The 27,733-nt window shown below is 35.7% G+C and overlaps 1 protein-coding gene across 1 annotated transcript in view; it reads right to left on the minus strand.

Moving 5' to 3' along the window:
• The window catches only part of ADAMTS19 (ADAM metallopeptidase with thrombospondin type 1 motif 19), a 151,090-nt gene that overhangs the window by 60,943 nt on the left and 62,414 nt on the right, over window positions 1-27,733 (minus strand). The window contains exon 8 of the mRNA XM_062018562.1: window positions 9,744-9,849. Coding sequence (XP_061874546.1) covers window positions 9,744-9,849 — 106 coding nt within the window. The remainder of the gene's footprint in view (window positions 1-9,743; window positions 9,850-27,733) is intronic.

The following is a 27,733-nucleotide window of genomic DNA, read 5'->3' on the forward strand; positions in this document are numbered from 1 at the left end:
ATATGTTTTCCGTGTCTACTGTTAGAAATAACACTGTTGAACCAATTCAATGGATTTCTATTTTAAAACCTTGGCATCTACATAAATCCCAATGAGTTTTCACATAGGGCACTGCAATAAAATATTCTACCAAAAATCTTTAGAAGCTGCCACTTTAACTGGAAATTCACTATGATTCTTATTCAAAGGCAGTAAACAGGGAGAAGATAGACTTAAATAAAAAAAGTTTTCAAAATTAGGTGGCAACATGCTTGACTGGCATGAAGAGAAAGAAATACTCTCAGCTAGTTTTGATGGTTTGTAAATGAGCATGGGACTACTCTGCAGAGCACTGAATTCAAAGTAGTGCTGGAATTTTGCAGAAATTACCCTGCAGAAAAGCAAAACTTCAGAGTGAATAAAGCTTTCTATCTTGTATTGATTCTTTCAGTTAAAGAGCATGCAAATCACTTAGATATTGTAAAGATGAGAGGAGTTTATGACTTTTGTAGAACATGTGGGTATATCCTGCTTCTCCCTATTTCAGCACACTGCAGTGCCAAAGGTCTGCCACCCATCACTGAAAACACTAGCTCACTTTTCTTCTCCACTCTATTTGAAAATCCTCTCATAATTAGATAAAATTTTACAGCATTTTGCAATCTGAATTACTTTGTATTTACTAATGAAATTCATTAAAATGCCATGTAGGGATTTACTTTGCCTATCAGAGTGTTCAGTTTCATACAGTCTGGAGTACTAGAACAGCTGGCTTTTCATTAATTGGATAATTTTGATATCATAAATGAGGTTAAAAAAAAAAATTTCTGACTCTCAGCTTCTGATTTTTTCTGAACTGCCTGACTGGGACATGATAACTACAAGAAAGTGCCTTTGCACTTTCCTTACATTTTTATTATGTCTCACACGCAGATTTGAGATGTCCTTATCTCCAAAGTTTTATCCATATGAGCAATGGAAGACGACACAGAAAAGCTAATGACACTTCACTTTGCTGACTTGCACAAGACATAGATTTTTTTGCTTACAGCTCTTGAAGTTATATACTTCCTTATTGCAAAAGTATTAGTTTATCAGACTCATAAATACACTATGATTTGAAATAAAGCACTTACAACATGCAAGCACATAAAGCCTTGTTGACACAATTTAATAAAGAATTGATGGCTTCCATTTATGCAGAGTGAGAATTAACCATCTATATGTTATTTAAAACATTTTACAATCAAAAATACAAGAAAATTGCAAAATATTTTAATGCTGTAATTCCCCATCTCCACTGAAGAGCAATTCTTGAAGTCAGACTGTCACAAACTAGACTGTACAATCACCCAGAAAAAATGAGTACTGCTGAACCAAGGTCTTCACTGTTTCAGAAAACAATTCCACTAGTCACCATTACGTACAAACCTCTGTGTAAACCTTTTTCGCAGTCTACTACTACAGAAATGTTCTGGCAAGCAGAAGGGAAGTGATGAACTAATTACACCACAAGACATGTAAGGGGTGTGCTAAAGTAGCATCATAACCTGCTCTTAAATATTCTCAGAAATCCTTTCCTCAATATGTACTGTTGATCTCTTTAGCACAGTAATGACTACATAATTTTATTTTATCTCGTATCAGTTACAAGACCATGTAAAAGTAGAAAGACAGTACGATTGATCTCTGATTTCTTTCACCACTTCACAATATGTGTACTGTGAAAGAAAGAAGCTGAACAGTCATGGATAACTTTCTTATCCAGCAAGAAGGTATGTAATGTAAGCATATATATATATTCAGTAACAATCAGGGATATAACAATATTCCATGTTCATACTGGTGGTCATACAGTTTTCCTTGCTGTATTTTCTACATGAAAGAGACAACTACGTTGTTTCCTGGCAATGAGGTTGGTGCCAGTGGGAAGGTTTTGGTTTTTATTACAACGGATGCTTCTTTGGGGACTACAGGACTATAACTTGATATGACAGGATGGAATTCATCTCTTTCATAAGGGCACTGGAATATTTGGGGATAGCCAACTTGATCAAGAGGGCTTTAAACTGAAGGACTTGGAGGTAGAAGGAGAAATTACATAGAAAAAGCCATCCTGTCGAGCAGGGAAACAGGGCAGGACAGGGAACACCATGATAAGAGCCCTTCATCTGCACACCATGCTGAGATGCAGGAGGCTGAGCACCCTGAGCAAGAGCCAAACCATGGAGGATCCTTCTGCATCTGTCCAGGGAAACCTGTGTGTCTGCGTAAGCCCCTGTGCTGCCTCTACACCAATGCACGCAGCCTGGGGAATAAGCAGGAGGAACTGGAGATGTGGGTGCGGATGCGGGGCTACGACCTCATTGCGGTCACAGAGACATGGTCGAACAGCTCCCATGACTGGAGCACAGCCATGCAGGGCTATCTATGTATTGTTCAGGAAACACAGGCTGACAAGGCCAGGAGATGGAGTTGCTCTCTGCGTGAGGGAGCAATTAATGTGCATTGAGCTCTGTCTGGGTGGGGATGAGGGCCAGGTTGAGTACTTGTGGGTGAAAATTAATGGGCAGAGCAAGGCAGGTGATATTGTTGTAGGAGTTTGCTACAGGCCACCTGATCAGGAGGAGGAAGTGGATGAGGCCTTCTGTGAACAGCTGAGAGCTGCCTCACAATCACATTCCCAATCCCTGGTCCTCATGGGAGACTTCAACCTCCCTGATATTAGTTGACAAAGCCACATAGCCAAGTACACACAGTCCAGGGGGTTGCTACAGATTGTTGATGACAACTTTGTGCCACAGTTGATCGAGGAACCAACAAGGAGGGGTGTGCTACTTGACCTGGTGCTGACAAATAAGGAGGGTCTGGTTGGGGATGTGAAGGTTGGAGGCAACTTCAGCTGCAGTAACCACACAATGACAGAGTTCAAGATCCTTTGTGAAAGACACAGGACAAAAGGCAGGATTGTGAGTTTGGATTTCAGGCAAGCTGACTTTGGCCTCTTCAAAGATCTGCTTCAAAGGATCTCATGGGATAGGATCCTAGATGGTAAAAGTGCCTAAGACAGCTGGTTGATCTTCAAGCATCACTTTCTCCAAGCCCAGGATCAGTGTGTTCCCACATGTTGGAAAGCAGGAAAAGGAGGTAGGAGGCCTCCATGGATGAGGAAAGATCTGCTGGGACAACTCAGGGAAAAAGCAGCCATCTATGAGAGGTGGATACAGGGCCTGATTTTTGGGAAGCCTATAGGAACTTTGCCAGAGCATTCAGGGATGCAAAGAGGAAGGCTAAAGCCCTTTTAGAATTAAACCTAGCCAGAAAAGTTAAGGAAAACAAGAAAGGGGTTTTTTAGATAAACCAGCGGAAAAAGGAAGATTAGGGGAATATGGGCCCACTGCTGAACACAGAGGGTGTTTTGATAACAGAAGATGCAGAGAAGGCCAAACTACTTACTGAATGTTTTCTTTACTTTGGTCTTTACAGTCAAGGCTGGCCCTTGGGAAGACCAGTCCAGCAAAGATAGTAGGATGGCCTGGACAACAGAGGACTTACCCTGGGTGGAAGAGGAAGAAATTAAACAGAGATTAGACAGAGTGTACCCTCAGCAAGTTGGCTGATGACACCAAACTGGGAGGACCGGCTGATTCCCCAGAAGGCTGTGCTGCCATTCAGTGGGATCTCAACCGGCTTGAGAGCTGGGCGGAGAGGAGCCTCATGAGGTTCAATAAGGACAAGTGCAGAGTCCTGCATCTGGGAAGGAACAACCCTATGCACCAGGACAGGCTGAGGATTGACTTGCTGGGGAGCAGCTCTGCAGAGAGAGACCTGGGAGTCCTGACTGATAATAAACTGAACAGCAATGAGCCAGCAACGTGACTTCATGGGCAAGAAGGCCAATGGCACCTTGGGATGCATCAAGAAGAGTGTGGCCAGCAGACTGAGGAAGGTTCTGCTCCCCCTCTACTCTGTCCTGGTGAGACCTAACTATTTTACTGTGAGGGTGACAGAGTCCTGGCACAGGCTGCCCAGGGAGGGTGTGGAGTCTCCTTCCTTTGATGTCAAGACCCACCTGAACATGTTCCTGTGCGACCTGATCTAGCTGGACCTGCTTCTGCAGTGGGGTTTAACTAGATGGTCTCTAAAGGTCCCTTCCAACCCCTACCATTCTATGATTCTTTCACTAAAATAAAGGCATAACAGAAACTATGTCTGTGGAAGGTACTGTTCTGTGCTCTTCTTATGGATTTTGTTATGCTAGTATTGGGCACATTGCCCTCTGCTCATAAGTTCCTTGCTCCCACAGCTGTGATCATTCAATCTAATCCAAGAGTAAAGCAACACAACATGCTTGTGGGAGGAAGACAAGAGAGTCTAGGGTAAAAGGATTACTCTAAAACACTCTGAGAAAAACACAATTAACTAAGACGGTTCTGTACTTTAACAAGTAGTACATCATACATGTATGGAAAGACATCAAATTCTCTTTCAGGAACAGAAGCCTTTTTTTATCGATGAATAAAAATGCTCCATCTATTTTGGTTAAAGACTATATAGGGCAGATATAATATGAAAGTGAGAATCTTCCTATGCAATGCATTCCTGAACTGAAATATTAGCAATATTTCAAGTCACACTATGCAACTAAGCTATATTTTAATAATCTCAGTTTAAAAGTATTTTGACCAAGATCCTTGCTCAAATAAACTCCACTAACACCATACATGGTTGTCAAGTCAACCAAAAAAATATTTTTATCTAATAAAACCTCAAAACTTGTTTAAAAAATACTGCCAGATTTTTTTTTTCTTTTTTTATCATGCAGAAAGTTGGAACAATCTCTGCTAAATTTTCAAGATGATCCTTGTTGATGTTTAATGCGCAGTAGGAAGAATACAAAGAAAAACTTTTAATTTCCCTGTGCTCAGAAGTCGGAATTAAAAACTCAGGTCACCAAAACGAGACAAATAGAATATTAGTTCCTTTTTCCCATTTGAAAGTAATTATTTTACAATTCTTTACTACCGTAATCATATGAGCACAGCTAGGATCAAGACATATGACAGCATCTGCCCTGCCATCAGGAGAATTAGGTTATACTCTTGCAGGAACAAAATTCATTCCAATGTCAACCCACATACTAAAAACGTAACAAGTACCACTCTTTGACTTATGTATAGATAAGCATTAAGAAACAAAAGCTCTTTTAAGTTGAAACGAAGAGTCCTTGGTCTTTACATCATATTTTAAAGAGTTAAATAAGGCTATGCACAGCCTTCTGGAAAGAATTAGGTCTGCAAGTAAAGTACTATTTTATATTTCTTCTCACTGTAGGACTCCAAAATGTCCTACATGTGCTACATACGTGGCATCATGAGTTCGCTCAGTGACCCCACATTCTTTCAGGTGGAAAGTTTTTTATTATTTATTCATTATTTTCGTTTTGTGAATGGCACATGATGACCTTTGCAAATGGCAGATTATGACATAGTTATCACCAACACATTTTACTTAAATTAATTGAAGTGCAGATGAACAAGAATGATGCTATTAAAATAAAAACAAGAAATGCAGACAGAAAGACTAAGTAGTATAAAAAACTTAACACAGGCATAATTAATATAGTGAGTTTAGATAGATGTGGAAAATTACTTTAGGTCTATGGAAATAAAATAAAAAAACAAACCAAAAAGCCCATCTAAGAGAACTACAATCATGAACAGTGAGAGAGGTTAGGAAGTCAGAGATGGATTGGGAAAACCACAGAGTAAGTACCCAAAGAACCAGGGGTAGGTTGTTGAAGATTCGGTACAATAAATAGATTTTGAAATCTTAACAGATCATAGAATCATAGAATAATAGGGGCTGGAAGGTACCTTCAGAGATCATCTAGTCCAATCCCCTCATAGGTATTAGTTCAGCCCAAGAGATATAAACAGCAGAGGAATGATGAGAGGACAATAGTACTAGTTTAAGTTCATGACAGAAAGAAAATTACTGGAAAAGCTTTCCCTTTGTTAAGGAGACTGTAAACTTCTGAATGCTGTTGACAGTTGATGTCTGAGTTGTGTGATGGGATCAGGTTGTATCTGATTTTTTTAAAAAATCATATTTTTATACCTAGCATTTGAAAATTTACTGCAACTATTATACTATAGATTTTTTCCATTCTAGCAAATAAATCACAAACATATAACGGATCACATTACTTTAAAAAATCAAAACAAGAATTCATTAAAAATCATTATGAATTAAAAAGTTTTATCCTGCCTATTATTTCCACCGTTTTCTTTTTTTCTTCATTATGTGCAAGACTATGTTAGAATGATCAAAACAGACTATGGACTTGGAAACAAGATGATTTAAAAGGGTTCATGTGTCTAATCTGAAATTTTGCAAATCACAACATCACAATAATGTATTTGTTAAGTGCAAATACTACCAATCATTTTAATATCATGGACCAGGAGATGGAAGTTGCCATACTTTGTTAGTATTTCTATTGTAGATTTTAAACAAAAAAAAGTTTTATCTGACTATTATCTTTAAAGCGAAAAAATACTAAACAGACCAGTAGCAGGTTTCTGTATTGTATTTTATAGAAGTAATGCAAAAAATATATATTACTATATGTCTTTTTTTTTTAAATCCCAGTGATAGTTTTGTATCCTTTTTTTAATAAGTGTTTTAAAACATACGGGGGCTTCACAGTCATTGTATAAATGAGGTAAGACAAATGGTTCTATTTGTAAATGAATTATTTAGCTTATAGTGAATTGAAAGTCCAGTAACCCAGCTATGGAAACACTACAACAGTAAAAGGCAGAAGATGATTCCTTTTGGAAACGTCTTACAAGGAAGAATCTATTTAATGAAAAAATCCCTCCAACACTTCTACCACCATGCTTCAAGAAGCTGGATTTAGACATAGCACCATGTCATGATCCTTTGACTTAACTATACAAATAATTTAGAGCTTTGATGTGACAGATGTATTTAGCATCACAACATGAAGATATATATCAACCCTTGCTAAAGTTTTTTAAAGAGAGGATATAATTCAGGAAAAGTACTCACTTAGGCAAATATGATACCCACATCCTGCAAACTGCTGTATTTCAAGATAAACAATTATGTCTATTGTTTATGACTTTAATCTTACGCCAAGAAAAAATATTGACATATAACATTTCTTAAAATTGAAGAAAATATATAATCAAGAAAGACTTTCAGCTATCATGTACTCAGTGAAACAATCACAAAATAAGAATAAAAAATAAGTTCCCTTATTAACAAAAACCATTGGCACTATTTGCCATCTGTTTCACAGCTATTTTAGATGAATCAGACTATCAATTCAGCCCATGAATCCTGTAGGCTGTTGTTCAGTTACTGTTACAAATGCTACTCTAAGGAATATTGAATAAAAAATCCATTATAGTCGGGCTGAAATTGGACACTTGATACCTTGCTACAGAAAGAGTTGACTAATCTTCTAAATTTCAAGTACAGAATCACTATCTCTTTTTAACTTACTAAGAATGCTGATGCTGTGTTACTTCACTGTCTCAGTGCTTCATTTCTTCCTGAGCTGGTCCTTTTGTCAATTGTCTAGCTAACAGGTAAAGGCTAGTGAGGCTTGATTTCTGACAAGCATTGTTGGCATATGTCTTCATACAAGAAGAACATTCTTGAACTTCTTTCTGTTCTTAAAATTGGACTTAGCAAATTGATTTTTTTTCAGGGTTTTCAATCACCATACAAATTTTGAGTGTAAGAGTAAATGGAAATACAAAGTATACAATAAATTGCATCCCTTTCTGTCATCTCTAATTGCAAGTCTCTTGGATGATTTCCAGACCACTGAGACATTTAGTATGATATATTCATCTGCTCAATAAGATCCTAGGCTGATTTAAATCAGCATAACTTCATGACTGTGGAGCAAAGATGCTTACTTTGATATGCATGCAGAAAGACCAGAAATTATAGATTTTTGAAGAATTTACCTACTAAAGGAAGAAAACTGAATGACAGAACCTAAGGCGACCTCAAAGACTTTGCAACTGCCTTCTTGGGCCAATGCTATTTTTTGCTATTACCTTCTCTTTACTATCATTCGAAGGGTATTAAATGTCCTGCTTGCATGGTTGAACATCTAATAGATACTTTGAACTTCATTTTAAAAGTTTTTTTAAAAAAGAGAGGAAAGAAAAGGCTTTAAAGATCAATCAGTGCAATATAGATGTTTTCTAGCAATAGTTTAAACATTTTTGGATTCTTAATCTAAAAGAAAAAATCAGACAGCATTTGTGATGAAACTACTGGAGTAATTGTCATAATCCTGTTTGAAATAAAGAATATGTAATGATAAAATGCAAAACAAAGTGAAAACAAGACAATAAACTAAGGAACAAAGAAAAGGGAAAACATTGTTCTTTCTTGTTAAGAGTAAATCTAATAAAAGCAGTTTCTTACTAAACAAATACTGTGCTTTTTTCGTGTAAAATGTTTATTATTTAACAACTGAACATAAAATGTTATCACAGATAGTAAAACAATATCCCCCAAAAGACAAAAATATGTCCATGTTTTCTGCAGCTATCCACAAACTGCAGAGAACTATGGACATTTCTCTGGCAAGTCTGCCAGTGACACAAACATGTATACGGGTAAAATAATTTCTATAGTTTGTTGTGCATGTATTTTTAGAAATCATTATAAAGCTCAATTTTACAAACTGTAGGTAGTTATGCTTTTCAATTGTATTAATCAAAGTTATGTTCTAGTGTCTACGCTTCAGTTGACAGTCAAAAATACTTCTGAACAAAAAACTCGGTAATTATGTAAATCTATGAGAGAAGTTGAGGCTCAACATCTCTGACAGTCAGGCTCCTTCTGTATCCAGCTACCTGAATCTATGAATGATTCTATATCTACAGATATATATATATCTATATAAACTCAGATGAGAGAACCAGTCTGGGACTGCTATTCCAAAAATGCATGCACAAATATCTGGAGCAGACACTGCAGGTACAAATTACAGGTTAATAGACATTTCATTTGGTGTGTTTTGTTTTATTTTGTTTTAATTTCTTTCAATTAAAACGAGAATTCTTCTATTTATTTTTCTTTAAGAAATTTGATTATTGAATGTGAGAGTTACTTTTGTTTCAAAGTATTCCTCATGGAATGACTAAAAGTATCGAATCTAATTGTGAAGGATAGTTACCTTCACCTTCATTTTGTCATCTTTTTCTATTAAGGGGAGGAAAAAACAGCAGTAATGTTGTGATGACCAATGATCATTATGCACTTTAATGGGATCTATCCTGAGAAAGCCACATTAAATAAGGACTTTTCCAATTCATGGTCTCATTAAAACATTTGTTGGCAACAGTAGTTCAAACAAACACAATACCGTAATCTTAAAACAAAAAACATCCTGGGGCATCTGCTTTCCCTTCAGACAATGTCAGTCCCTCCAGCTAACATAGCTTTTGTATAGCAATAAATAATCCTGTATCAATCCAAGATGTAAATATTTCCTTAATTGACATGCTATATACCATTACATATTATTATTATTAATAGCAAAACTTTGTTTTCCAACTCTTTCACTTAGTTTTAAAATCTTCTTAAAAGACAAAAAGACGAAAAAAGTACACATTCCAATTAATCGAATCATGATAAGATCAAATGCAAACAAATATTAAGGAGTTTTATCCTCACATATCAGGGATTTTTATCCTCACACTTACTTGTGACCCATTTCATGGGCAATGGTAAAAGCCAGATTGAGACCATTGTCCTCAGCAATTATACATTTTCGTTTTTCACTGCACATTCCACTCAGATATGCTATACCTAGGAAACATAAAGACCACATCAAATTATTTTTTGTTTCTACCAACTAACAGTATGTTTTGTGACATTACTGACCCCAAACATGTCTGAAACTTTACTGTGGTCATAGCCATCCAAATATAAACATACATCTGACAAAAGTTTACTTATTTGTAACCCAAAGCCACTGTTTTTAGCACAAAATTGGATAAAAGAGGGCAAAGAAATCACAAGCAGTGGTAATACTACTTGATAATAATATTACCTGATTACATTGGCTGTAATGTGCAGAAAATGCTTCAAAAGCTTTGCTATCTTAATGAGATATGATAGAACAAACATATGAATAACAACAATACTGTACATAAAAGTAGATATCTACAATAATAGGGAACAAATCTGAACAAGTATTTCCTCTGACAGAAGAATAGATTGCAAAGCAGAGCCATGCCTCTACATTATCTCTGTTAAGTACTGATACAGTATTCAGCATGTTAATAATTTTTAAAATGTGTGAAAGATTGAAGTGCCACAGCACTAGAAGAATTGTAAGAAGTTGCAGCCTAAAAACTACACATCTATTGTGGAAGCTATAATGTCTCTCTTATATAATAGCCAAGTTTCCAAAAAGAAGCCTGAATGGTTCAAGTTCTGCATGTAAAAATGTCTGTAATTGCAAAATCTTAAGGAACCTGTAGCTTAATCTGGGTAATAGTACCTTTTTTTCAGACCACAAATAGATTTAGAGAGGACCTATTGTTGTAACTCATTGTTTGACATTCTGGACTAAGAAATCAAAATGTTGTTTCAAGTATTTGGCTTTTTTCCCAGGAACATCCTTTTTATGGAATGGTGCCCTTTGGATCAACACGTTTGTTGGATGTTTGCATATAAAGGTCAAGTTTGAAATGTTTGACAGTGTTTGAAGTTTAGTCATAATTAGTATTCCAAGTTAACAGGATAAAAGCCATTCTTCTTACAATCCAAGTATTTGTCAGTCTGTGAGCACAACACTTCATCCACACACGAAATTCAAGTACTAATCCCACCACTAGTCTGGCAGTGTTGCTCTCAACAGAGCTGGCTGAAAGTTTTTGTACATAGAACTCATGTGACAGAAAGTGCTGTTCAGGACTGAACAAAAAAATTCCAAACTAGATTTGAATAAGGCAGAATATTTCAGTTTTGTACTATTTCTTTCCAAAGAATACAAAAAAATATAGAGCAGAAGCAAAAGTAATTTTGGGTAAAAAAAAAAGCAAAAACATGTTCAAAGCAAAAAACTTTAAGTCCTTCATATGACACCTCATGCTAAACATAGGTATCATTTCTATTAACTCTGTTTAAAATAAGTGAAGAAATGCTCTGAAATATAACACTTTATTTCAAATATTATGCTTCAGTGGCTGAAATAAGAAGAAAAATATTTCTAAAGCCTTGTAGTTCCATAACTTTCTTTCATTGGCCTCACCCAACACTGCTGTACTTGCAACATTCTAAACACAGAAAAAACACTCTTGATCCAGTGCTGCATTTTGAGTGTTGTGGTCATTCCTATTACTGTAAAGCAAAATATTCAGAAATATCTTCCTTACTCTGCTTGTTGTGGCTGGCATAGAGTTAATTTGCTTCGCAGTAGATGGTATAGAGCTATATTTTACATTTGTGCTGAAACAGTGTTGATGACACAGGGAAGTGTCATTGCTGCACAGCACTTTCATAAAGTCAAGATCTTTTCAGCCTCTCAGATAGCCCTGTCAGCAAAGGAGGAGGAGGTGCACAAGAAGTTGTGAGGGGACACAGCTAGGATAGCTGACCCCAAAGGGATATCACAGATCATATGACCTCACGTTCAGCAAAAATCTAGGGGAGAGGTTGGGGTCAGGAGGTGTCACTTGGAGATTGGCTAGGTAGCAAGCAATTGTTTTCATTTGCAACACTTGTCTTTCTTGGGTTTCCCCTCCTTTTCCTTTTCTTTACTACTATATTAGTATTAATTACATAACTATTAATTTTAATTATATTGTTTAAAAAAATATTACTAATTAATATCTTTCCATACAACACGAGTATTATCAGTTGCTATCTGCTATCCTGTTTTTTCTGCAATTTATTCATAAAGAACTATGCACATTGCAAGTCTCATATCTATTCTGCAGAAAGAACAGTTAGCAGTGGTAAACATTTTCAACAGTACACAATTTATATATCGACAATAATGTTTCTATACTTGGCATTCCTTGAAGGGAACTGATTATGTTTGACTACTTTAAGTGTAACACATGAAACAGAAGACCTGCATTACATTTAGATTAAATTAGATTTCTGATCCTAAGATCCAGAAGCATCAAATTCAATTAATGCTTCATGACTTTTCCCCTATTAAACAAAGTCAACTCATATGTGAAAGCCACATTCAGAAACAGCTACTGGATGTAAATCTGCCAACTAGTAGCCATGAACTAGTTTCATGTCTTGTCCTTAGTTATTAATTTCATATGTAGGGGAAAAGAAACTGACTTCAGTAAGCAGCTGCTCTTGCTTAGCTGTCTCTGCATTAGGTAGCATAAGGAATTTCTGCTTTAAATATATGTATATTCATTGCAGCTTCCTGTGACCTATTAGCACAGCTGGAACTGCTATAAGGTAAAGTATTCAAAGAAAAACCCACCAACAAATAACTGCTCCCTTGTTATAGTTAAAGTACTCATAGTGAACCCCACAATCTCAAAACACACCTTCAAATGGAAACACTGTCTGAAAAGTGTTAGCTAAGAAGCAGTAATACCTATGACTGACCATTTAAGGAAGAATCCTGTTATTTATCTATAAAGAAAGCTGTGTTTTGAAACAAAAACCCATTGAATGAGTACATACCAAATGTAAAATATTTAAATCACTTCATTCTGTAGGCAATTATTTCTCAAGTTAAATGAGAAGAAAATACATAATATTTGTTCAACATTTTCATCAATGACCTGGATGAGGGGACAGAGTGTACCCTCAGCAAGCTCCCTGATGACACCAAACTGGGAGGACTGGCTGATTCCCCAGAAGGCTGTGCTGCCATTCAGTGGGATCTCGACCGGCTTGAGAATTGGGCAGAGAGGAACCTCATGAGGTTCAATAAGGATAAGTGCAGAGTCCTGCATCTGGGAAGGAACAACCCCCTGCACCAGTACAGGCTGGGAGTCAAACTGCTGAAGAGCAGCTCTGCAGAGAGAGACCTGGGAGTCCTGGTTGATAATAAGCTAAATATGAGCCAGCAATGTGCCCTCATGGCCAAGAAGGCCAATGGTATCCTGGATGCATCAAGAAGAGTGTGGCCAGCAGGTTGAGGGAGGTTCTGCTCTTCCTCTACTCTGCCCTGGTGAGGCCTCATCTGGAGTCCTGTGTCCAGTTCTGGGCTCCTCAGCTCAAGAGGGACGGAGAACTTCTGGACAGAGTCCAGCACAGGGCCACCAAGATTGTCAGGGGAATGGAACATCTTTCATACGAGGAAAGGCAGCAGTAACTGGGGCTGTTTAGTCTGAAGAAGAGGAGACTGAGGGGAGATCTTATTAACATTTATAAATATCTAAAGGGTGGGTGTCAGGAGGTTGGGACATCTCTTTTTTCTATAGTAGATAGCAACAGGACAAGGGGTAATGGAATGAAGATGAAACACAAAAACATCCACTTAAATATAAGAAAAACCTATTTTACTGTGAGGGTGACAGAGCAGTGGAACAGGCTGCCCAAGGGGGCTGTGGAGTCTCCTTCCTTGGAGGTCTTCAAGACCTGCCTGGACATGTTTCTATGCGACCTGATCTAGGTGACCCTGCTTCTGCAGGGGGGTTGGACTAGGCGATCTCTAAAGGTCCCTTCCAACCCCTACCATTCTATGATTCTATTATTCTATATCGAGTAAAACCTTACCACTGTGCCTAGAAGAAATACATAAGGAACTATATTTTCTTACCAAAACTGTAAATACCACATGCTGCTTCAGAAAAGTAGAACTTCTGACAAAATCATAGCAGTGGTTTATTACTATAAGCCCAGAGATGGACATTTCTTTCTACATAATATGATGAAGTTTTCTTTAAAATCTTCAGGTATCTGAATGACTCATCAAATACTTACATTAAGAAATATGCAAACACATAAACATCGCTTACGGTGACCATACAACATGCCAGTATGACTTGAATACATCTACATTTGCAATATTGCATTCCAAGAAGCTAGGTAATGCTTTTTCTCTTTACAGTGATCCAATGAAATAGAGTTAATATTCTGAAAGTCTTAATTACACTTAGCACTTTTGAATTTCTTTTCCTCTGAACTTCTTTTGTTTTACAGCACATTCAAACTTAATTTGTCATGCCATTGCTATGTGCTTATTCTGAAATCCTTCCCTCACTTGCTCCAAATGTATTTTCTAATTTTAGATGCTGTTAAAAGAGAACAAAATCCTTCCACATACCACCTATTTAATTAATGGATATCACCTGGATATCACCTCTACATAATTGTAAGCTATTTCACAGCTTTTCTGTTTTGCAAACTGTAATGTTCTTCTCAAAAGATTTTTTTTTACTAGGTTATAAGGCAATAACTAGCCTAAAAATATGAAACAAAGTTCCTGTCGTGTTCTTTAATAAAAGAGACAAGGGATCACCCAGATATCAGAAAACAGAATCTACCTGAATTTCCAGTACATTTGACTCATATTTTAACACAGGAGCATGTTCTGTTTTATGGAATCTAGAGACAGTATGCTCCCTGTTGTGCTATCTATCTATTAGTAAAAATTGTCAAATTTGACCAAAATGAAAAACCCAGGGCCCACTGCATTCCATGTCATACTGGTAAAACAAAGCATCAGCGTACTATTACTATTAAATGCACATTAGATATAATTTCAAGAACATTGAACTTGTTCATGAACTTCAAGAATGATGGATCTATTTTTATTAAATTAGTATACATACAATTGATATTGTTTAATCATATACTATAAACAAAAGTAATACTTATGTATTGAATTTCCTTCTCAAGTTTCTACAAGCAGCTTCATAAACAATAGTATAAACTAATGCAGAAATACAGATAACCCTGAAAAGGACAGAAAACATACAGAAACAGTCATGACAGTTTAAATCACAACTTTCAAAGAAAAAATCTTTAGCCTTTAAAATGTGCCATTCCTGATAGAATGACCTTAGTTTGAATTGATGATGCATAAACCTAGCAAGCTACTGTAACAGAAATATAATTTCATGCCATAGTAGATCTGGCTTTTAATTCAAATGTAAGTATCTTAAATTTGAACTGGCAAATGCACTTGTGAGCATAAATAACAGTACTGAACTTGATTACTAATCTAACAAATTATGTTTTTTTAGTAGTCCAGATGCTTTTCTCAAGAAGCAGGAGAAACAAGCTTTTCAGAGCCAATACTTAAATGTTTAATTATCACAAGCTGTTCAGTAGAGAGCTGCAGACATGACTTCCAGAAAAAAAAAGTTGTCTTGGTGAGTGAATCAGCAGCCTTTAAGCATGGCAGCAATCAAAATAACATAGTAAACAAACAGAAATATCAAGTCTGAATGTAAAAGCACAGAAATATATTTTTTTCATTTGAAAATGAAATATATCAATAGTGATTTCTGCACCTGCATGTGTGTGTTTCTATATATACACAGATGCAAGATAGAAAAAAAATGGGATAAAAGCAAATCAACTTCTGCTGCACTTTATACAAGCATAACTCAAATTTTATTCACCTGTTTTGTTAGTTTATGATTATGTACATCTTAGTAAAACAAACTTTCAAAAAAATACTTCATCAATATCTATTATGTGATGTTATGTTTCAGAATAGGCTATTAAGCTTCCTCTTTTCCGTTTAATCAAACTGTTGCACTTGAGTGGAGAAGTCTCAGATGGGGAGAGTATATCAATATATGCCATACACGCATGCTCAAACTCTGAATGTGTGTTGGTATACTCTTAGGTCCTCAGTTTTTGCACTTTATGAACAGTCTAGAGGTGTCTTATATGGCATGGAAGACATTGGAAGATACTCCTTTTCTTCTAAAATGCAGCCAACTTGAATAGAATTTCTGTTAAGATGAATACACAGATGAGATAGCAAGTGAATTTTTCCCACTTTCCACTCCTAGCCTTTGCTGAGAAATGCTGTACGGATTCCTTAAGCTACAGGTTGCATCCATACTGTCATCTGTAATAGACACTAAAGCACTTTTTCTCTGAGTTTGGGTACTCCTTCTTCTTAAGCTGCTTCAGAGTTTGCGTCCATAACACTGGATGGCAAATAGCTCCTGAGCGAAATTGCGTACAGCAGTACATTTTTTTCATCTTACAAAGACTGCATATAGGGTATTCTAAGTTCTATTCATCTATTCGAAGCTATCTATGCTTTCCTATATCTGTCAGCTTTTTCAGTAACAAACTGAGAAGCTGTAGTACACTTAGTGACTCCAAGCAGAAGCTAACGACACATTTTGACATCTTACAGCCCTCTTGCATACTTTCCCTTCTCTTTTTCTACTACATTTTTTTAACAAAAGTGGTTATACATAAAATGTCAGGGGTACCATGTGTTAATAAAAGACCAGCACTATGATCTTTTCTATGGTTCTCTGGTCTTTCCTAGTTGGTCCTAATGGTCACTTAATGTCAGCTGATCAGTAAGCTGATATTTGCAGAGAACTGTCCACTGCCATTCTCTGATTTTCTTCCTGAGTGGTAGCAAAGCCTATGGTTTCAAGGATATAAGCTAAAGACTATTTTTTTTTTCTTAATATGTATTATTTTGTATTTGACGATACTTAATCTCCTCTTTCACCATCTTTTCAATATCAAAACATCCATCTCCACTTCCCATGTGAAAACATATTCAGGCCACCACTATTTCAAAGACTGTTTGAAGTAAGGCAGCTTTGAACTCAAGAACATCTCTTTCTAATGTAAGGTGATGAATAATTCCCATGTCTTCTTTTTAATTCTTTAACAACATTAAAAAAAAATCTTTACAATTGAAAGGAAAAAAAAATAAAGGTACAATACATTGTAACAAGGTGTAGTGCCCTCATTCTCCACCTGATAGAAGAGTGTCTTGCCTATCACAATGAGATCCATCAGGTTCTGGCATTATACTGGGGCCTAGCCTGTGCCTACCAAGCTGCAGTTCAATACTCTCAAAGAACTATGATTGAGGTAGAAACTCAAACTGTATCTGAGACCACCATGGTTGAGGTAGGGAATCAAACAACAACCACAGTGATTGCCCCAGTAGTAAAAAAGAAACAGTGGATAAGTAGGTCAACAGGTCCGTATCATCGATTAGTAAGGGAAGAAGAGGAGGAAGAGGAAAGGTTAGAAGAAGCAGCTGGTCCTTCAGTAATGAAATCTGAAGAATGAGTGAGAGATATTGAAAAGGAAAACTGCATAGTGGAAAATAAAAAGAAAAAAGCCTTAAATTGAAAAAGAAGTGTCACAACTTCCTCTCCTCCACATTTGACTTTTGTTTGCACAAAGAAAACTTTAAAATCACAGTACAAGGAGTAATGTGCAATAAAGATTTTCTTCACTTTGTATTTTCTCATACTGTTAATATGAAAGAAAAATCAAATGTAATTTTTCTGAGCAATAACACAGTCTTCTGAAAAACTGAACTAGTTCAATTCATTACCCTAACTTCCTTGTGGCATTATTTGCATAAACATTTTATTTTCTAGATATTTGCTTTACATTGCATAGATACCTTGAAGTTTAACTTTTGGACAGAAATAGTGAAGTCTATTTTTAGCACTTTCACAACAAAGACTTTCAGTCCTGAAATTACATGGATATACTATACGACTGATTATTAAAGCTTCGTGGAAGCCTGCTGTACGCAACCAAATAAGATGTGACTTGAAAAGGAGACACCTCATTTCTTTGGCAACAAAACATTGAATGAAACTTTCCATACTAAACCAGATACTTGTTACTGAAAAAGGCAGAAACAGGTTTCAGACTGAACATGAGCCATTTCAAAAGAGCTTTCACTGAATGCATGCATAAATAAATTCATCTTGAGGAGTTTACTTAAAGTTAGCATTATATGCCTCAGATTAAGCTTTGATAACTATTTCCTACCATAAATCTCTGTTCTTGTACATTGAAAAAACCCTTGTTACCTTACAGACAAGATGGGAGGTTAATGACAGTGAAACCTGCAGTACACCACATGAAGTACTTTTAACAATTCAAATTTGCTTTCCGTGTTTTCCAACTTGTTCTACAATTACATTTGCTTTACAGGTGGGCAATGTGACAATGTTATTTCGCAGTCTTTCAGGCAGCACTTGTAGCTTTCTCTATAAACTCCTTTGAAGGATCATAATTTTGCCTCAGGCAAAAACGAACAGGGACTGTTATTTGTGTGAACTTGACATTTTCAATCCTCATATTTAAGCATATGGCATTTCTAATCTTGGTATTAGATGCAGCAAAACAGGAACAAGAATTTACTCTTTACAAAAAAAATATTTTATTCTTGTCCACTACTTTCTTATATACTTATACAGACTCTTAGGAAGAAACATATTTCAAAACATTATGCTAGATGAAAAAAAGCAGAGCTTGAATTCTGCTTTTCTTTGATAGAATGAACCTTAACCTAGAAGGTAAGGAAAGACTGCTATTAACAGATCATCACAATGGCTAGAAAATATGCAAACCAAATCTTACACTTTCCTTAAACATATTTACCTTTGTGACCAAATACACCATTGCTCATTGGCACCTACAGTTGTTTAAAGTGTTACAAGGTTGCATAATACAGTATAAGGGTTGTGTCTACTGTGTACATATTTATCTTTTCTTTTATCTACTTTTGAACCTTTCTCCATCTTTATCTTTCTTTTCCAGACTTGTTTACTTAAGTAAACTTGTGTTTTGTTTTTTTTTTTTTGTGCCTGGTCAATAAACTCCTAATACACATAACATCGGAAAGAGTGACATGCTCATGAAGCTGAGGGAAGACAGGAGAGACTGACTGAACACAGCTGCTGCAAAGAAAGCTGAATTTAGCTCAACAGAAAAGGAACTGGAAGGTTTGTTTTAGACAAATGTCTGTATCAATTCAGTGGATTAACTGCTTGTGTAAATATTTTTCCCTGAGTTAATCAAAAGTGTGTGAATGGCTTCTTGAGTTAGCCAGCCCAGCAAGGGGTATGTGCTTATGTGGAACAGGCCAAAAGAGAGTATAAAAACTGAACAACTGACAAAATGAACTTTGAACAGAGCAGACTTTTAACTCACATATTCCTTGTTGGCACCCAGGGATGACCAGCATTGTTGACAGTAAGCATATAAAGGCCAGTAATGGGAATCAGATTTGTGCATCACTGTGATCTAACTGTATACTTCAATGCCTTTAGTGTGCTTTCACTGTGATTTCAACACATTGCAGCATCACTCTGGAAAATCAAAATCCCAGGTAACATTACATAGCTTCAGGTAAGTAAATTTTGTTTTAAACATTAAACTCCTTTCACATGGAATATCTAACAGAGCCTGGTGAGAGAGTATTTGATTCTGACCCTCTTGCATTCCTTTTCTCCCTACAGAGGATATTCTTTCAAAGGATGGAATCAAAAGTATTACCAATCTATACAGCATACATATAGAATTAGGCTTTTTTAAAATACATTTTCTTCCCTATCATTTCCAGTTTGAATCACGTACTATTCAGTTGCTGGAAACTGACCTTGTGTCAAAGCATAGGGTAGTAGCTCTTGAAACAGTCAGGAAGCAAGTAGAAGCACTACGAACATCTGGGATACAAAGTGGATATGTGTGTTTAACAACAAAAGCCTTAGTGATGGAGGCTTTCCTGAAAATGAGAAATTCTCTCAAATGAACTTCTTAAAAGAGAAAAATTATTCCTCTGATGAATTCAAAAAACCCCAAGTAACAGAAGGAAATTATTATCAGAGCTACATAATTCCTTCTAGATTATTTTTCGAGAAATAAAACACCTAATATATATATAAACAAATATCTTAGGTGATTAAATAGCCTGATGCATATTGGATGACTTGTATCTGGTATTTGTGCATTCAAAAATCTGTGCAGAATAGATAACATAGATTTACTGTAGCAAGTACCAAAAATCGGTTGTTTTTCACAGAAGGCAAGGGACAAGTTTATTTTCTAGCTCAGTATGAACACTTGCAAACTAAGGTTTTTGCTACGATATGACTTTAAAAAGAAAAGTAGGAATCACAGACTCTAGATTGATTTTAAATGGAAGAACCTTTGCCAAAAAAGCAAGTGAAATTTTAGTTTGCCAAGCATACCAGAGAAGTAAAAGAAATGACATTTTTAATATTTGCTAGCATTAAAAGCTACAAATTGAACTCCTTTTATGAAGATGGTCTTTTCTAATAATTTGTTACAGCCTTGCTATTGTACACTTTCTTGCCACTGTCAATTGTTTAAATTGTTGGGTTTTTTTTTAATTTAAGTGCTATTTTAAACATACTTTTATATAAATAACATACGAAAAGGCTTGGTTGATTTTAAAATATTTTAAATGTCTGGAATGCATTAAAAAAACCCAACATTTTACTTTAAAATACATTTTTTAAAAAAGCCTCCTTTAATGTCAAGGGCTCTGGCCCAGATAAACAGGAAACACAGTACACAGAACAGCATGTTTATGAAAATGCTGATCTAATGGTAGGCTTTAGGTTTCCAGGGCAACTATGTACAGTATAGGCACAGTATAATTTCCCCTAATTTTCAAGATCAGTCTTGGGGTAGTCTGTTTTCTAAAGGGAAAATTTACCTAACTTTGGTAATCTTAAAAAATGGTGCTGACATTAAAACTTCAATGTATATATGAATTCATGATGATTAAATGTTTTCTGTAATTTGGCAAAAAGGCAGAAAATACTTATTTCATTCCTATTTTAAAAACTGTCTCTTGTCTCTTACTCTGTTTCAGAGAAAATGTGACTCTCCCCATAAGAAATGCGATGAACAAATGAAACACTTTGGCCCAAGTACTTCTGAGAACTGCTTCCACTACTATGAAGTGTGAGTTTACTTTAAGATGTTTTAAAATACTGTAAGCCTACAACTCTGTACACTTGGTTAAAGTAAGTTAGCATCACAGAATAAAATACATACTAGAGATAATTATGAATTATGTCATGTTGAAAATATTCACCCAGGTGCTTATGTGTCTTCTTGCCTTCCTATTATCTGGGTTTTAATGCTAACATTCATAAAATGTGCAGCTGCTAAAGCAGTCTCATATTCTGTGCATCTATGCTTTAGAATTTACCTCTTGTCTCATTCCATCATTTTTATTATTTTTTTTCTGAATATGCTTCCAAGCCTTCTATAACATCAACTACCTTTACTCATCCGATCTACTCATAATATATCACCAATGTTTTTCCTGGTCTTTATAAAAATTCCAGCCTTGACATCCTATTAAGCCAATTTTCCTATAGTTTATTTTCTATTGCCTCATCTCCTTGCCTTGGTACTGATTTTTGTGCAACCAATCAATGCAAAATCATTAATAAGACCATATGAAAATGAGGCCATTTTCACTCTAACACATCTTCTGTAGAACTACTTTTATTTCTACAACAACATATTAGGAAAATAAGACTTGCTTTATTTTGCAATTTATTTTATTCTTTCCATGCTATTGAATATACTGTGGTACAAATATAAAATCATTCCTTGACAAACAGTGCTTCAGCAGAGTAATACACTTTCTCATTTTCTGTAATCGAGGTAATGCCTGTAAAACATTCTCAGACTCATTAGCCTTTTTAAAAAGCATGGTTATCTATGTCATCTTTTGCATGAGACACAAAAAAGCTAAGGGGATTGAAAGAGGCAGTAGTCTGATTGTTTGGTCCTTAGAATAATCTATTACTCTATGGCCAAATTTTGAATTTTGTGACCTTTAAGCTTTTCATTTGAAGAAATTATACTTGGTTTCACTATAACAGAGATCTACTATAAGAAAATGACTGATTTTGGGACTACTTAAAGCAGACAGCAGCAGCACACATTTTAGCAAAAGTGAATTAAATAGCTAGCTGTTCTGCTAACAGAAAATGCTATCTAGATGTGGCTAGCTAGCTTAACTAGTATTTTTCTGAGAAACATGAATAAAGGCAAAACTTTATCAAGAAGAGTCTTCCATCACATCTCTTCAGCTAAAATTAATTTAATTTTAATAAGTAAATTAATTTTAATTTACTATTATTCCCAATATTCATCCTGTTTTCCATCTTCATTAGTGTAACTATGCATACCTTCTTTCACGTTGTACTAGCACACAAGATGAAATTGTTTATGCTGCCCAAGAGCACTAACTTATCAGTAGCCGAACTAGTACCTGCACCTGATCAGCTTCTTCAAGATTATACATCAATGTTCTTGAGACTGTTTCCAACTCAAAAATTCTTTCAGTTTCATAAAAAAAAAAAAAAAAAAATCTGAAAATCCTGAGAGACCTTTCCTCTTCCAGGAAATCCATTATCTAAACTTCCTTTGCAAAGTCTGCAAGAACCTGAAGGGTCTTCTGCACTTTACATGTGCTGCACTAGACGCTGATTGGTTCTTGCTTGAGAAAGCTGAGTATAGGATGACATAAAACATTCAGTACAGACTCAAACCAGAAATACAAACAAACTTCTGTCTATTTAAGTGTCACAAAAGAGAGCTTTGAGATTCAAACAGACTCTGCGCAAAGGCATCTAAATGAAGAGTGAACCTTGGCCTTGTTGCTCTATTGCTTCCTGCTTGTATTTGTGGAGTACTTTTCCTTGTACTTTAACAGGTTAGATACAGCTGTATTGATCATTTGCAGCTCTCTCAACAAACATGGAGCTCCTTCTGTTTCCTTCTGAATTAAAAGATCCGTCACTGCCTACACACTCCATTCTTCAAAATCCAGAGAAAAAGAAATATTCATTCCACAGTCTTTCTAATGTCAATACATTGATTTTTTTCCCATTACATAGCTATGGGACATAGAAACTGATGCAGTAGTCATACAGAGCTACTTTGCCTCTCTTATTTTGAAAAAGGGTCCAATAAAAAACAGTGCAATTTTTCAGTGCAAAATACTACACAAGGTTAACTACTTTATTCAAATATAATTTTTCAACCATTTATTTTGAATGTATGAAAAATCATAGAATGGAAGGGGTTGTAAGGGACCTCTAGAGATTATCTAGTCCAACGCCCCTGCTAAAGCAAGTTCACCATGATCAGGTCACATAGGAACACATCCAGGCAGGTTTTTGAAACCTTCAGAGAAAGAGACTTCACAACCTCCCTGGGCAGCCTGAGAAGAAAGAGCCTCATAGGAAAGAATTTTTTCCTCATGTTCAAGTGGAACTTCATGTACTCTAGCTTCTGCTGATTACATCTTGTCCTGTCACTAGGCATTACAGAAAAATCCTCTTGACACCTACCCCTAAGGTATTTGCAAGTATTGAAAAGGTCCCTTCTCAGTCTTCTCCAGGCTAAACAGCCTCAGGTCCTGTAGCCTTTCCACATCACAGAGATGTTCCAGTCCCCTGATAATCTTGGTGGCCCTCTGCTTGACCTCTCCAGAAGTTTCCTGTCTCTCCTGAACTGATGACCCCAGAAACATAGCTACCAAAAGCTAAATACAAGACTCTAATACTAGAGAAAGAGTTGGCTAGCAAGAGTATGGGGATGGATGTCTTACATTACAGCTATATATTTTGGATGTCTTTAATGTTTGATACCATTTTTTTTTCCATTAAAAAAATGTAATTGTAGGTATTTGAAATAAGATGTAATTCGTTATATAATAAGCTAATATAGAGTATAAATCAGTATTATAGCAGGTATAGAAGGTAATTGATTATGGACACACAATTATTTACAGTTGCTAATCCATACAATTCTATTAGGAATGTACACAAGATTTCATCTAAATATTTTCCATACAAAAACAACTTATAAAAGATAAGTACTGAATCGCAAAATCCAGAATGCAATGAAAGATATTTTTAAGAGCTTACAGCTGCTCACATTTTTTCAACACTTTGAATTAATAAAATGACATACAACATAATTCACTGTTCAATGTACCGGGAGGGTCACTAAAATCACTTTGTTTATCTTTTGTGGTCTGATTAGCTAAAACGGTAAATTTTCTCCTGGTGAAAGAATGTTTGTCTGCAGAGACCTAAGCTTAGTTAAGCCATGCCCACTCCCATCCTCTGCTTTTGTGTCTCACCACTCTCTCCTAGTCTTGACACAGGCATCTTGTGTGTAGCATGGCAGTATTGCTGCAATGTTTCACTGATTTTTTACTTTTGAATCTGGCACACAGAGCTCAAGGATTCATATATGAAGTTACAAAGCCCACAATATTTGCAAGATGAACACAAACTGTTGTTATAATTAGCTTGTTGGTGGTTTTTTTTTTCTTTAACATAAACCACTGTATGATTTTACAGATTCTTTTGTCCTTGCTTGGGAATACTCTTTTCTGATGGCCAATTTATTTAATTTTTTTTTCTACCTGTGAAAGAAATTAAAGTTCCAGCTTAGAACACAAACATAGTAAATGCTATCCAGTATAAAATTAAAATTCTTTCTATATAGTAAGTCTATATTTTAAATTGCTTTAAGACAGATTCTTAAATACCTCAGATAAGTTGATATTAAATATAGAAAACAATAAAAAACACCTACAGAAATTTACCAAGAGATGAAGTAGTATAATCTGTACAAAATTACAGAGTTAAGTTAAATTTTTATCAAATTGATATGTTACACATGAAACTACAGACAACCATGGATGGTATTGCAGTATGTTACAAGACCACTTACTGAGGTCAAGAACCAAATTCAGGAATTGAGCATGTAATTGATTCTGCGGGGATTTAAACATATGAACTGGAATGTACAACAAGAATAAGACATGGGTCTCAATGGCTGTAAGAATAATAATAATAACAATAATAATAATAATAATAGCTAGCCTCAGAGGTATTTCAAGACAACATTACCTCAAAAAGTCAATTCCTCTAGGGACATTGCATCTTCTTATACTACCTTGACTATTCAATATTTATTAATTTCTATTATATAAATAAATTCTATTAAAGGTAATCATAAATACCAACACTATCAACAAACACACAGAACTATCCTGCATATCAAATGATTAAAGGCATTTGATTGTTTAATTTCCAAAAATTATTATTCCTTGAACGAGAACATCAACAGGCTAATGGAAGTTCAACACAACACATTTCTCAATTTTAAAATTTACTTACAGATTTTATTGTAAACTTCTGAAACTGGATGCAAACATGAAAATCAAAGGCCCAACTGTTTCCTAAGACAGATTTTTAACACATACTTAGTAAGAAAGCAGTAAGTGACTTCTGCAGTATACTATGAAAAGCAAAATATAAAAACTTTTCCCCTTTCCACTCCCTTTGCAACTCTCTAAATGCATTGCCTAACTACTTCAAAATAACATAAAACAAAGAAGAGGAAAGAATTGCCTGAAGCAGAAGTCCTTGATCAATTGTTTAAGGACAAAAAGACTTTTAACTATGAAAAGTGGTTAGTAATTAAGAGTAAGCTCAGTGATTATGAAATTGCCATCAAGGGTTCATTCAGAGAGATTTATTTTGTGTCATCCTTCCAATATTGAGATTAATTCAGCTTTAAACACATAAAACACTGGAAAATAAAAGAGTCTGATGTGTTGTAACCTAGTTATTTTGTGTTTGAGTCAGAACACAACTTGAAAACAAAGGTTCAGTTGTCTTGGCATGAAAAACTAGCTCTCTGGTCTCACTAGAGTGTTGCCATTTAGTCCAAATGTGAAACAAGCAGCAAGATAAGATGGGACAGCATCTGAAGAGTTTTGCTGGAATCAAGAATCTTGACATTATTAAAACTGTATGTAATGTATCTAGAAGAGGAACACAGTTGAGGCTTGCAATAGCTGATGTCCAGACTTTTCTGACTGAGCACGTGTATTATAGTCCCATGTTCTGCTATCCTGAGTAGCTGTACCAAGCATGCATAATTCACTTGACGTTTTACAACATGATGTAGATTAAAATCTTTTGTTTGATATTTTTACATTTATTGGAATTCACATCTAATCAGGTTCTGCTTTGCTGTACTTACAGTCATGGGACTCACGGATCCATAGACTGCAGAAGTTAAAATTTCCCTGACGATTTTAAAAAGTCTCATGTATTAAAGTTATTTGTACCAGACACTCTGTACTATCATATTAATATGAGTTCTTAGGAAGCTTTTGTTTTTCTAGAGAACTTTTGCATTTTTATACTTCTATGTAGTTAAAATTATACTAAATAAAATATCCTACCAAGTTACAGGAGAAATCAATGCTCAGAGCCACATGTGAATACTGTAGTTACTTAAGCACTTACAGCTAATGGATACACATGAAAGTTTTTGAAGTGAAATTGAGTGAGATCTCTATGGCTGTTTTCCACAAAAGCACTTAAAAAATGCTCCTGATCCCACTGTATGAAGTGTTCCTTTATATACAGGTCACTGAATATATTACCATGATATTGCTGCAAAAGAGAATGGTGTATGAAAGTAAAATTGTACATATGGTAGAAGTTATATAAATGCCTTAGATTAGGTTATGCATTGGAAATCTCCACAGGAATTCTTTTGCAGATTAAATGATGAACCCAGTTCCCTCAACATCGGCAACCTTACTGACAAAAATTCTTTTACACAACATACGTTCTAAATCTCTTTTGTTCAGGATAACTTTTGGATTTTGCCATAACCAACTCACACAGCAGAAACTCAAAAGCATACAATTCTCATGCTTTTTTGTTTTTTAATCTTGTGTAGCAGCAAGCTTGGAGATACAGTCACAGAACATCTATAACCTATACATTTGAATAGACTGCAGTTATGCCTTCATGGAGAGGAACTTCTTGTGGCTGCCATCCCCTCATCCATCCATCCATCCAACTGACTGTGCTCTCACTCCAATTACCCATGGCACCTAGGACAGTAACATTCACAACAAAAGAAACAAAGGCTCTAGAGAACAAGTATGTGAAGCAGCTGAGGGAACTGGGGTTGTTTAGCCTGGAGAAGAGGAGGCTGAGGGGAGACATGATCATCCTCTACAATTACTTGAAAGAGTTTAAGGATTCCTGTTTGCCTTGACTGGATAGAAATCTTCCTCAGCCCCTGCAACTGTCACTAGCTGATCAATCTACAGAGTCGAGATATAATAGCCTTAAGTTAATCTCTTCCACAACTGTGCCTCAATAAAACAGAAGAAAAAAATTAAAAACCTTTCTAATGAAGAAAAATAGCATAAGCCTTTGTCAGGATCCTCTAGAAAAAGAGCCATGTTCTGTAGGATCCAGTTCAGACAGTGGGGAGGACCTGGAAGATGAAAGATACACTTACCACTGTATTCCAATTAAACCAAATTCCAGTTAAACCAAATACGCTGAGAACACAGTGGTAGAAACTCTTCCTTCCTCTCCTTTCTTCTGGAAAAATATTGTCAGTGACAAAAAAGTGATAAAAAGGTGACAGAGAGACAGAAAGAATGATCCTGCCTACAGGCTATATGTCACAAGATCTTCTATTCTGAAGCACACAGGTATCTGAGCTAGCTTAAAATTAGCAATATTAAGTGCCTGCAGTAGTTTATCCATAGCAGCACACAGTTCTGCATGAGAAACTGCACCATGCTTCTCAGCAAACTGCTACCACTCTAGCTAGTTGGGCTAAAAACAGCTACACAAGGCTATAACACAGTGATTGAGAAGGGACACAAGATTTGATACAGATGATG

The sequence above is a fragment of the Colius striatus genome, chromosome Z, assembly GCF_028858725.1.
Source record: "Colius striatus isolate bColStr4 chromosome Z, bColStr4.1.hap1, whole genome shotgun sequence".
Lineage (NCBI taxonomy): Eukaryota > Metazoa > Chordata > Aves > Coliiformes > Coliidae > Colius > Colius striatus.